Source organism: Podarcis raffonei, chromosome 12 (genome assembly GCF_027172205.1).
Source record: "Podarcis raffonei isolate rPodRaf1 chromosome 12, rPodRaf1.pri, whole genome shotgun sequence".
Lineage (NCBI taxonomy): Eukaryota > Metazoa > Chordata > Lepidosauria > Squamata > Lacertidae > Podarcis > Podarcis raffonei.
The window spans coordinates 46,057,533-46,069,957 of NC_070613.1; the positions used below are offsets into that span (position 1 = coordinate 46,057,533).

Genomic DNA, 12,425 nt, shown 5'->3' on the forward strand with positions numbered 1-12,425 from the left:
TATGTGTGTTGAGGGAAAGGGTGTAAATAAATGGAAAGTCACATAGTTTGAATGCAGATGATCCCAGGTTCAGTTGTTCCCATTAAATAGATCAGGTAGCTGATCTATTTAAGTTGCTGTGGGTGACATTTGAGGTATATCAGTTTGCACTCTACTTTCTCTGTCTGTGTGTAAAAAAAAAATGGGGCTGCAATTGTCAGGGATTCTGCTTGTCTCATAAATCAACAGTATATTAAACACACACACAGAATAACATTGCACAAAGCTCACAGAATAATTGCCCGGCTAAATACACAGGTGTGTAGAACATGATATAGAGAAACCTTGAGAATTTGGCATGAGAGCAAGTGGTACCAGTGTGTACTGCTCTTAAGATATCCGCTCTTTAATTACTGTATCCTGCCTTTCCTCACCAAGGCGCTGAGAGCAGCAAGCACTTAATCAAATATTTAAAATGTCTAAGCACGTTCAAAAACTTCTTTAAAAATAGTGTCCCCATGCCAAATCACTTTAAAACTTGGGCCAGAGAGAACTTAAAGAACAGCATCTATGTGTGTACAGGGATAAGTGTATTTGGAAATACTTAACTTTGAAATAAATTTGATTGTGTGCCCATCTGCCTGGACTGTGTCAAAAACAACATTCAAATTCATATATGTTTCTTTCTTTCTTTTCCAATTTTTTAAATTGATTTTCACGTTTATCACAAAGAAAAACATTACAAAACACAGAACAGAGAAAAAAGACAGAGAAAAAGAATTATTACTTCAAATCCCTAATTTCATTACATTGATAACTGACTTCCTCAAGTCCCCTCTAACTGAATTTCATTATATCACCTGTTTAACAGTTCTCCAAATTCATATTTCTAATAATATTAACTCCTTTCATTTACTAACCTCTTCTCCTTTATTAATGTTCTAATCCTTAATATTCACAAGCACGTATTCTTATTCTACCCTAAGCCTATTAATATCTTCCAAGAATTTTCTATTTATCTTATATTACAATATTTAGCTAAATATTCTTTAAATTTCTTCCAATCCTCTTGTATCTCCTCTTCCTTCTGGTCGCAGATTCTTCCAGTCAGGTCGGCCAGCAAACAAAAAGTCCAACATCTTCATCTGCCGTTCTTCTATTGTTGGTATCTCTTGCGATTTCCAGTTTTTGGCTAATAAAAGTCTTGCCGCTGTGTTGTTGTTGTTGTTTAGTCGTTTAGTCGTGTCCGACTCTTCGTGACCCCATGGACCAGAGCACGCCAGGCACTTCTGTCCTTCACTGCCTCCTGCAGTTTGATCAAACTCATGCTGGTAGCTTCAAGAACACCATCCAACCATCTCGCCCTCTGTCGTCCCCTTCTCCTTGTGCCCTCAATCTTTCCCAACATGAGGGTCTTTTCCAGGGAGTCTTCTCTTCTCATGAGGTGGCCAAAGTATTGGAGCCTCAGCTTCAGGATCTGTCCTTCCAGTGAGCCTTGCCGCTGTAGTGGCATACAAAAACAGTCTAACATATTTCTGGGGCAATTCCAATCCTATTATTCCAAGTAGAAAGGCTTCTGGTTTCTTAATGAATGTATTTTCCAACATTTTTTCCAACTCATTATAAATCTTTTCCCAGAAGTCTTTCACCTTAGGACACGCCCACCACATACGATGAAAACAAATTCAAATATGTTTCTGTTTAGTAGCATAAAGTTAATAAGCTTTCAGGTATGCATTTGGGTGAATTTACCAGACTTCTTAGATGTAATTTGTTTTCCAGGGGACAAGTGGAATTCCTGGTGAGAAAGGAGAGAAAGGACATTCAGGAAACAAAGGTCTTCCGGTAAAATGGCCTCATGCATATTTCAATGAGATTCATCTTTCTTAATACAGTGCTTTTCAAGCATTCTGAAGTGAGACCCGATTGTGATTTCGAAAACTCAACAGTTCGGGATGCACTTATAAGGCTGGCCTCTTTTCTCTACAAAAAAAGAATAATACATTAGTAGTTAACACTGAATAAATTTTGTATTGTATTTTTCACTATTCATGTTGATATCTCTTTATATAATAAAAACGTAAGGATGTCATCACACAGCCCCGGTTGAGGGCTTTGCATGAATTCAGGGTAGGGACAGGGAAGCAAAATTGAAGGTAGGTTGCACAACAGCAATGGCCAAGGCATGGAAGTGAGAAGGGAGTGATTCTGCCATTGTTTAAAATTGCTACTTCTCTCCTGGAGGAGGAGTGGCAGGGTGTTGGTGAATGGAGCGAGCGGGGGCACAATCCCTTGTAAATCTATATAGCAAGTATGTACATGAGTAGACTTAACTGTGCCGTACATGGAGAGAGGTGTCTCTTAAAAGAGTCGGCAGTGGTGTATGGTTGGCCTGATGGAACAAAGAATTCCCTGAGAATGGGGTGTGGGGTGGGGAGGCCTTTGTGTGCAATTTACTCAGGAACATATCAGGCTGGCTTGAGACATTTTGTTCCTTGTAGCAAAGGACAAGATGGAGCCTCCTGTTCCATGGATTGAATCTGACCAGACTTGCAATTGAATCTGATTTCAGCACTGGCAATGGAATATCCTCCGCTGTGCCTGAAGCCAGCAGGCTCCCTCAGGAGGAACAGAGCAGACTAGTTTTAGGGAATAGGGGTACTGCCGCCAATCCCTGGCATCTTCCACCTGACTCACTCTGCCTAATGGTAGGGCTGGCCCTGGCCAGGATGCATTTGTGGGTTGTAATGGACGTGAGTGGCACTGTGGGTTAAACCACAGAGCCTAGGGCTTGCCGATCAGAAGGTCGGCAGTTCGAATCCCCGCGACGGGGTGAGCTCCCATTGCTCGGTCCCTGCTCCTGCCAACCTAGCAGTTCGAAAGCACGTCAAACTGCAAGTAGATAAATAGGTACCGCTCCGGCGGGAAGGTAAACGGCATTTCCGTGCGCTGCTCTGGTTCGCCAGAAGCGGCTTAGTCATGCTGGCCACATGACCCGGAAGCTGTACGCCGGCTCCCTCGGCCAATAAAGCGAGATGAGCGCTGCAACCCCAGAGTCGGCCACAACTGGACCTAATGGTCAGGGGTCCCTTTACCTTTAATACACAGTATGGGAGGCACTGTCTTCATAACCAATGGCAGCGGGTGCTACAGAGATAAAGTAAAGCAATGAGTATTATTGAAAGGTTCCACAAATTACAGAAGATAAGAGTTTCTTTCTTTCTTTCTTTCTTTCTTTCTTTCTTTCTTTCTTTCTTCCTCTCTCTCTCTCTCTCTCTTTCTTTCTTTCTTTCTTTCCTTCTTTCTCTTTCTCTTTTTCTTTCTTTCTTGTTCTTTTTCAATTTCTTTCTTTCTTTTTCCTTTTCTCTTTCTTTCTTTCTGGTCAAACTTTAAAAGCTTGATATAATGTTTGTTTGTTTTCAGGGAAACTTGGGAATCCCAGGCCCTAAAGGAAATCAAGGGAAACCTGGACTAAAAGGAAATGAAGTATGTTTTCAAATGTCTGCTATTAATTTTTCTACACAAAGTGTAAAGTCTGCCCATACAGTCTATACATCAGGTGTGACTAATGTGCAGCCCTCCAAATGCTGTTGGATTATAACTCCCATCATCTCTAAACACTGGTTGTATTGACTGGGCCTAATGGGAGTCCAACAACAGCCCAAAGACCACATGTTAGCCACCCTGCTATAAATGATAAGGAGAAAATTTCCCAATGCAGATTCTCCAAAATCTTTTTTTCTCTCTGTGGGAAAAAAAAACCCCTTAGCACTTAAATTAGGTTTGCTAACTACTGCTTCTTTTTTGACAGGAGCTTTTTGCCATTATGTGTCGCATGACAAAAAACAAGCAGGCATTGTTTTTTCCTGTCATCAGGAAAAATTGTGCCTGTCGATGTTTTTCTTCTGTGCTGCTGTACAAGGCACAGAGCTTCTGCTCCTAAAACGACAATATTTAAGTTGCCTTTATTCAAATAAATAGTCAAAAGAGACTTTACATAAACAGTGGCTGAGCCAGTCTCTGTTCAAGGCAAAGTTTGTGAAAATATGTGTATTTCATAGTTCACATATTTTTTTAATTAGGTGACTCATGAACCGAACAAAGAAAGAAAGAAACGAGTATTTGTTAACAGTGAAAGAATGTCTGTGAATTTGAGTCTCTAATTGATAAATCCCAAATTACCTTAACTAAGGAAAGGTTAATCCCACTCTGGTTGAAGTACATAGTTCATCTGTTTTGGGGGGATTGTGGCCAAACACAAATTACGTTGCCAGTAACTAGGGCTGCCATACGTCCTGATTTTCCAGGACATGTCCTGGAATTCTCCCCCGAATTGGCGTCCCGGATTGTTTTTTGGAAATCAGGCAAATGTCCTGGACAACTGTCAACAGAGATTAAATTGTGTCGAACATTCCTTTAAAAAAGCTTTGGTTCCCCTAAAAAAAAGAGAAAAGCGCAACAATTCTGTCCTGATTTTCACTTTTGGAGCTACCAGTAACTATTTCTCAGGGAATGTTTGCTACATATCTCATTCTCTGTTCTGATTTTGATTGAGCAACTTTCCATTTTGGTTCACTCCTTTGGTTCTCATATATGATGTTGTACTCAATTTTCCCAACAGGGAGAACCTGGGGATACTGGAAGAAAAGGACCAGCAGGCCCCCGTGGTCCACAAGGAATGAGGGTTTGTAATTTATGTTCATCTTGCTCAAAGGGCCTGACTGAAAACCCAAAGTCACTTAATAATAATAATAGTAATAGTAATAAAAAAATTATTTATGCCCTGCCCTCCCTGGCCAGAGCCGGGCTCAGGGTGGCTAACCAATAAAATTTCAGTAAAAACATAATAAGGAAAAAGAAAAAGAAAAAAACAATTTAAAATGCAGGTTAAGATGCAGTTTAAAATGCAGCCTCATTTTAAAGGTCAAAACCATAAGGGGAGGGAAACATAAGGGTCAGACTGAGTCCAAACCAAAGGCCTGGTGGAACAGCTCTGTCTTGCAGGCCCTGCGGAAAGATGTCAAGTCCTGTAGGGCCCTAGTCTTTTGTAACAGAGCGTTCCACCAAGTCGGGGCCAGTACTGAAAAGGCCCTGGCCCTAGTTGAGACCAATCTAACCAACTTGCGACCTGGGACCTCCAAAGTGTGGTCATTTGTGGAACTTAAGGTCCTCCGCGGGGCATACCAGGAGAGGCCATCCCGTAGGTACGTGGGTCCTAGGCCGTATAGCGCTCGAAGGGTGATGTGAATTGCCACCATGTATATGAAGGTAGCCAACATGGTGCCTTTGTTGACCTCTAACTGCCATTAGTATCAGCCAACATGGCCAAAAGGCAAGGGCGAAGGAAGTTGTAATCCAGAAACATCTGTCCCTGGTGTGTACAATGCGGTGTCATAAATCAAAATACCTTACCACATTAAGTCAAATTTGTGACTTCCACAACAGCCCTGCCCCAAGTTCACAATAGAACAAATATGTTTCATACACACTTTTTTAATATATTACCTGAGGAATTGACCACCCACTTTTAAACATATCTCTTGCTTGTCTGCCCTAGGGGGATGAGGGAATTCCTGGATATGGTGCAGAAGGAAAGAAAGGATCAAAGGTAATTACATTTAAAAAAACAAAACCTGTAGAAATTTTTAACTTGTTTTTATGCAGTTTGGAATTGCTCCCAGTTAATTACTGCGGATTCCCTTACATGAGTGCAAATGCCCTTATCATCAATAGACTGTACAGAGTGCATAGCTTTGGGAAAGGAATACTGCCCGGTGTTAAATTGCTGCATTAAATTCCTGTTCTGATATGACTGGGGAATCCTACTCCAAAAGGGTGCAGTTCTGAGTCCCACAGTTTTCAAAATGAGCATATAAGGATCAGATATTTAGTTGTTGGCTGAAATCTAAAGGGGTTCTTTACATGCAAGAATATGAAACACATAAGCAATTTTAATAGGTGTTTTTTTTCTTGTGCAGTTTTCATTATTAAGAGAGAGGTGCTGTTTTTCAAACCAAACTGTGCTTTTCTTCTTTGTGAGTGGGTGGATGGTTTTAAAACTATGTATGTATGTATGTATGTATGTATGTATGTATGTATGTGTGTATATATATATATATATATATATATATATATAGGTAAAGGTAAAGGTACCCCTGCCCGTACGGGCCAGTCTTGACAGACTCTAGGGTTGTGCGCCCATCTCACTCTAGAGGCCGGGAGCCAGCGCTGTCCGCAGACACTTCCGGGTCACGTGGCCAGCGTGACAAAGCTGCATCTGGCGAGCCAGCGCAGCACACGGAAACGCCGTTTACCTTCCCGCTGGTAAGCGGTCCCTATTTATCTACTTGCACCCGAAGGTGCTTTCGAACTGCTAGGTTGGCAGGCGCTGGGACCGAGCATCGGGAGCGCACCCCGCCGCGGGGATTCGAACCACCGACCTTTTGATCGGCAAGCCCTAGGCGCTGAGGCTTTTACCCACAGCGCCACCCGCGTCCCTTTATATATATATAAATACTATATATATATATATATATATATATATATATATATATACATACTATATATATATATATATATATATATATATATATATACACACACATACTATATATATATATATATATATATATATATATATATATATATATAATACTTTATATATATATATATATACTTTATATATATATAAAGTTGGGAACTAATTTTTACTTTGTGAATGTTGAATGTTAAACTATGATCTACAAAGGTTGTGCATGAATGAACTATGAATGCTTGGAATGGACTAGAATCTCTTTGTCACTACAAAAACCATACCCCATTTTTTTATTTATTAGCTTTTTGCTCATATCTCAAAGTGATAGCATTTTCCTGTTACGTTTCGTGATTGTTTCCTTCTCTGCCTTGAGAAGGAAACAACAAATCCTCGCTTTTGTTAACGTTTTCTGGGTTAAAAAATAGCAAAAGAAACATCCGTCTAGGAATTTTTACAATGTTAATTATAAAATATATATTTAAATTATAGGGACAAGAAGGCTTTCCGGGAGACATTGGACTGCAGGTACTGATGTACATATATTCTGAGGGCCAAATCCTGACAAGGGGTTCAATCCTAATGCAGTCATTATTAGCATTTCTGGTAATGAATTGAACTGACTGTATGCACTCTGCTTCCCAGTTCAGTGGCCATAGTGATGTCTACCATGGGAAGCCAAATAAGCAGGATATCTTACATTTTGATTTCTTTCTTTCTTTGCTAGGGCAGTCATTTTTACCTTCTTTGTTTTCTATTCAATTCAACAGGGCGAATGTGGAGATCCAGGCCTTCCTGGGAAACCAGGACCAAAAGGCGTTAGGGGAAGAATGGTATGGTGAACAGCAATTTGAGGGTGTCTTTTTAAATAGTATTATTGGTTAGTTTAGTTCTTACATGCCCTTCCTGTAGTACTTATTTTTCAGCTTCTGGGAAGACGGGATTAACAGAGTGTCCCTATTTACCAGGGACGTCCCTGATTTAGAGAAGCCGTCCTGGTTTCTGATTTGATACTGGAAAGTCCAACTTTCCCTTAAAGGTAAAGGTAAAGGGACCCCTGACCATTAGGTCCAGTCATGGCCGACTCCGGGGTTGTGGCGCTCACCTCACTTTATTGGCCAAGGGAGCCGGCATACAGCTTCCGGGTCATGTGGCCAGCATGACTAAGCCGCTTCTGGTGAACCAGAGCAGCGCACGGAAATGCCGTTTACCTTCCCGCCGGAGCAATACCTATTTATCTACTTGCACTTTGACATGATTTCGAACTGCTAGGTTGGCAGGAGCAGGGACCGAGCAACGGGAGCTCACCCCGTCGCGGGGATTCAAACCGCTGACCTTCTGATCGGCAAGTCCTAGGCTCTGTGGTTTAACCCACAGCGCCACCCGCCTCCCTTCACTGCCATGTGTAGTAACATCTAAAATTCCCCCACTATTCAGCCCTAGCAAAGAGCTGACTATGACCAAGGAAAGCATCCAGATTTAGTATTTGTTTCCAAAAGAGATGGTGAGCTGTGACACAATGGCTCTGTCTGTGTATATATTAGTACTTGTTCAGCTGCTTTTCTGACGAGCTTTCCCTCCTTAATATAATACTAATTGGGTGTCGTTTCTGATGCTGGGAGGATCCTTGTCTTCTGTTATTTCTGGTGAATATGCAAATGTACCATCTTTTTGATGTTGTACTTGAAACAGATTGTCTATGTAACGTTTCTAGGGTACCCCAGGATTAAAAGGTGAACCAGGTGGCCGAGGAGCCTGGGGTCCTCCAGGACGTCCGGTATGTTTTGTTCTGTAAACATATGCTGCTTTATCTGCTTCAGAAACAAGTCTAATTCTCTGAGTTGCTAGATTTCTAATGTGCTCATCTTCTCAGGCCTATGAAGTGATCTCAGTTTTAGTAAAGTCATGCTCCCATCTGCAGCCAACTGGGGCTCCTTAATACAACAATTCCCATGATGCTGGTGAACTGCTTAGCAACTTTGATTTCATCAGTTCTAGAGGACCACCTGTGCGCTTTCAGAATCGGCGGCATTCTTGTTGAATAGCTCTTTTCTGAACCATCAGACCACTTTCAGAAGGCCTTTTTGGGGAATTTTTATTCTGTCCCATGACATCTACGGTGTGGAATGCCATGGGACTCAACTGCCGCTCACTTCCCCAGCCAAATGGTTTAAAACATTTTAAATCAGTCAATCAAGTAAATGCAGCAGCTGTTGCTTTAAACCAGGGTTAGGTAAAGGTAAAGGGACCCCTGACCATTAGGTCCAGTCGTGGCCGACTCTGGGGTTGCGGCGCTCATCTCGCTTTATTGGCCGAGGGAGCCGGCGTACAGCTTCCGGGTCATGTGGCCAGCATGACTAAGCCGCTTCTGGTGAACCAGAGCAGCGCCTGGAAACGCCGTTTACCTTCCCGCCGGAGCGGTATCTATTTATCTACTTGCACTTTGACGTGCTTTCAAACTGCTAGGTTGGCAGGAGATGGGGCCGAGCAACGGGAGCTCATCCTGTCACGGGGATTCAAACCGCTGAACTTCTGATTGGCAAGCCCTAGGCTCTGTGGTTTAACCCACAGCGCCACCCACTTCCCAGGGTTAGAAGGCATTAAAACAAACCATGGCGAATGTTCACCTTAGGGTAGGCATAAAGTTATGTTGTGGCGAATGCTGTGGAAGGAAAGGAGAGATTTGCATTGGTTAGAGAAGGTGGAAAAATGCCAGACAGGGGTCTGGCTGAGCAGTTAACCATAGTTAAGAGATCAGAAAACATTGCACTTGCCCTTGGCTTATAACATGTCATGGGCTCATATGTTACGGCATCAACAAGACTCTTTTATCAGAAAAATACCACCAGCTGACCAAAGTAACCTTCGGTTCAACGTATAGTTCTCTGATCCCAACCATATTCTTCTAGGGTCCAAAAGGCGAGAAGGGCCTGTCCTCATTTTCGGTACGTATACCTGGAATGCAGTATTTATGACGTGTGGGTGTTTCCCCCTTCCAGCCTTGAAGTGTAAGTCTCTTTGCAACCATAAGGGATTGCAGGATCCACTTTTGTTGCTCACCTGTCACTCCCCACACCGCAGGAATATGATTTCAAAGTGAAGAAACGTGCATAAATATTAAAGACTATTCCAAAAGAAAGTTAATGAGAGCAATAATTAAGAACATAAGAAGAGCCTGCTGGAACAGGCCAATGGCTCATTTAGTCCAGCTGGTCAGCCATCGTGGTTAAGTAGCTACGATAGCCTTATCCTCTGCGAATTTGTCTAATCCTCTTTTAAATCTATTCAAGTTGATGCCCCTCACTTTCTGTAAGAGGAGTGAATCCAATAGGTTAGCTGTGTGAAGAAAGGCTTTCGTTTATCTGTCCTGAATCTTCCCAAATTCAGCTTCCTTGAATTTCCCAAAGCTCTAGCCAGGGCTGGATTTAGGTTTGAGGAGGCCCTAAGCTACTGAAGGTAATGGGGCCCTTTATATGTCCAGCTGTCCTTTGTCAACAATAAATTGTCGCTGTTTTCTGTGTTGAATATATGCTATATGGCAATTTATGGACCTAATAGGTATCTAAAGCCATTTGCACATAACAAAATATGTATTTTATCAAATTTGTTTGTTTTTTATCATATATTTTGGAACTGTCCATCCAGGTTTTTTTCCTTAATTTTTTTGGGGGGCCCCCAAAGGAGTGGGGCCCTAAGCTATAGCTTGTTTAGCTTATACATAAATCCGGCACTGACTCTAGCATTGTGAGAAAGGCAGAAAAACCTTTCCTCTGTCGACTTTCTCAATGCCATGCCTAAACAATTTATACAATTTGCGACCAGAAAGAACTCTCCACAGGACACACCCACATAATGTGCCTTAAATAGGCATTATCAGCATCGTGGCACCACATGTATGAGACACGATAGCCTGAGTGATCATAGCTGCCTTGGGCTTACACAATAAGCATCCTTACTGAATGGGATTTAAACTTGGGTCTTCCGAGACCTGATTCAACACCCTAATAATTACGTATCAGCTCTCAGCTTGCACTTCCTGCTTAGACATCAGATATTTCTTCTGCTAACAACGTATCTCTTTTCATTTTCATTCCCGTGCCACCCCAGCCTTGTGAACTCACTGAGTATCTGCGTGAACACAGCCGTAAGTACTGCCCGATTTTGAATTTTGATACCGAAAGGAGGAAGAACATCCTATACAGAGCCCGGTTAATATATTGACCACTTGCCTGCAATTACAATAAATAGTAGGGCTGAAAACCCTGGTTGGTTGGTTCAGTTAACAGTTTACAAAGGACGATCCTCAGGCTAGCATTGTTGTTGCTGTTCAGTCGTTTAGTCGTGTCCGACTCTTCGTGACCCCATGGACCAGAGCACGCCAGGCACTCCTGTCTTCCACTGCCTCCCACAGTTTGGTCAAACTCATGCTGGTAGCTTCGAGAACACTGTCCAACCATCTCGTCCTCTGTCATCCCCTTCACCTTGTGCCCTCCATCTTTCCCAACATCAGGGTCTTTTCCAGGGAGTCTTCTCTTTTCATGAGATGGCCAAAGTATTGGAGCCTCAGCTTCAGGATCTGCCCTTCCAGTGACCACTCAGGGCTGATTTCCCTAAGGCTAGCGTTGGCATGATGCAATCTCATGTTGAGCTTTGATATCCCAGGCAGTCGTGGCGCATGCAAGTCATTCCTTTTCAAGAGAGCCTATACCACATGACTTCCTGAGCAGCCAAAATCATCCACTCCATGGTGGGCTGATTGGCAGTAGCGTGGCAGGGTTAGATCTGGGAAGGTGGGCTCCTGGGAGATTCTCTTGGGCCTTTGGCACTACATAAAACTGCATAGTATGCAAATCAATTGCCAGCCCCAATAAACAGTTTTGTAGTGTAAATTTGAGACTCTGCCTACCAAAGACCCCCTTTTTATACCATGGAGTCTTTGCATGGGACACAATTTGATGTTTGAAAATTGGCAGGGGGCGGACTCTGATCATCACATAAAAGCAAATGCACATTAATTTAATAATTGGATCTATTTGTTGTTTTGGATTATAATTTCCCCTGTATATTTCTATTCTGCAATCTTTACCTATTGTTGAAAATTAGGGATTAATTTATTTTATGATTTAAATTAACCTTATTATCCAAATACATAGCCCTCCTAATGGAGGCAGTTTAGGGAAGGTGTGCCATTAATAACTGCGCTTTTCTCTCTTTTAAAGTTTTCAAGGGAATCTAATTTGGAACCATATCTTTTTCTTTCCCCTTTCTGTTTAGCTTGTTGGAGGGGTGAGTATTGCACAAGTTGTTGTTGTTGCTCCACTTCCAAACCAGTACTTTTTAAGCATTGCTCCACATGGCAGTATTTGTAGTGGCACAATTCACCTGTTATCATTTCTAGGTAGTAATAATAACAAATAATAATAATTTATTATTTATACCCTGCCCATCTGGCTGGGTTTCCCCAGCCACTCTGGGCGGCTCCCGACAGAATATTAACAACACAATAAAACATCAAACACTAAAAATGTCCCTAAACAAGGCTGGCTTCAGATGTCTTCTAAAAGTCAGATAGTTGCTTATTTCCTTGACATCTGATGGGAGGACATTCCACAGGGCAGGTGCCACCACCAAGAAGGCCATCTGCCTGGTTCCCTGTAACCTCACTTCTCGCGGTAAGGGAACCACCAGAAGGCCCTCACAGCTGGTCCTCCGAGGCTGAATGATGGGGGTGGAGACGCTCCTGTTTAGAGCTTTAAAGGTCAGCACCAACACTTTTAATTGTGCTTGGAAATGTACGTAGTGTGTGATCCAGGCTGAATTAAGCCCATTTTAATCCCTAAAGATTTTCATAGAACAGCCAAACACTTGCTTACATCTCTCTCATTAAAACAAATGGCATTTCTCAAAAGTATTG

At 42.2% G+C, this 12,425-nt stretch overlaps 1 protein-coding gene across 1 annotated transcript in view; it reads left to right on the forward strand.

Moving 5' to 3' along the window:
• LOC128398275 (collagen alpha-6(VI) chain-like) overlaps window positions 1-11,767 on the forward strand; it is a 64,378-nt gene extending 52,611 nt beyond the window's left edge. The window contains exons 24-32 of the mRNA XM_053359149.1: window positions 1,762-1,824; window positions 3,403-3,465; window positions 4,601-4,663; window positions 5,537-5,587; window positions 7,004-7,039; window positions 7,282-7,344; window positions 8,226-8,288; window positions 9,421-9,456; window positions 10,619-11,767. Of these exons, the coding sequence (XP_053215124.1) occupies window positions 1,762-1,824; window positions 3,403-3,465; window positions 4,601-4,663; window positions 5,537-5,587; window positions 7,004-7,039; window positions 7,282-7,344; window positions 8,226-8,288; window positions 9,421-9,456; window positions 10,619-10,732 (552 nt within the window). The 3' untranslated portion in view covers window positions 10,733-11,767. The remainder of the gene's footprint in view (window positions 1-1,761; window positions 1,825-3,402; window positions 3,466-4,600; window positions 4,664-5,536; window positions 5,588-7,003; window positions 7,040-7,281; window positions 7,345-8,225; window positions 8,289-9,420; window positions 9,457-10,618) is intronic.
• The last annotated feature ends 658 nt before the right edge of the window (window positions 11,768-12,425 follow it).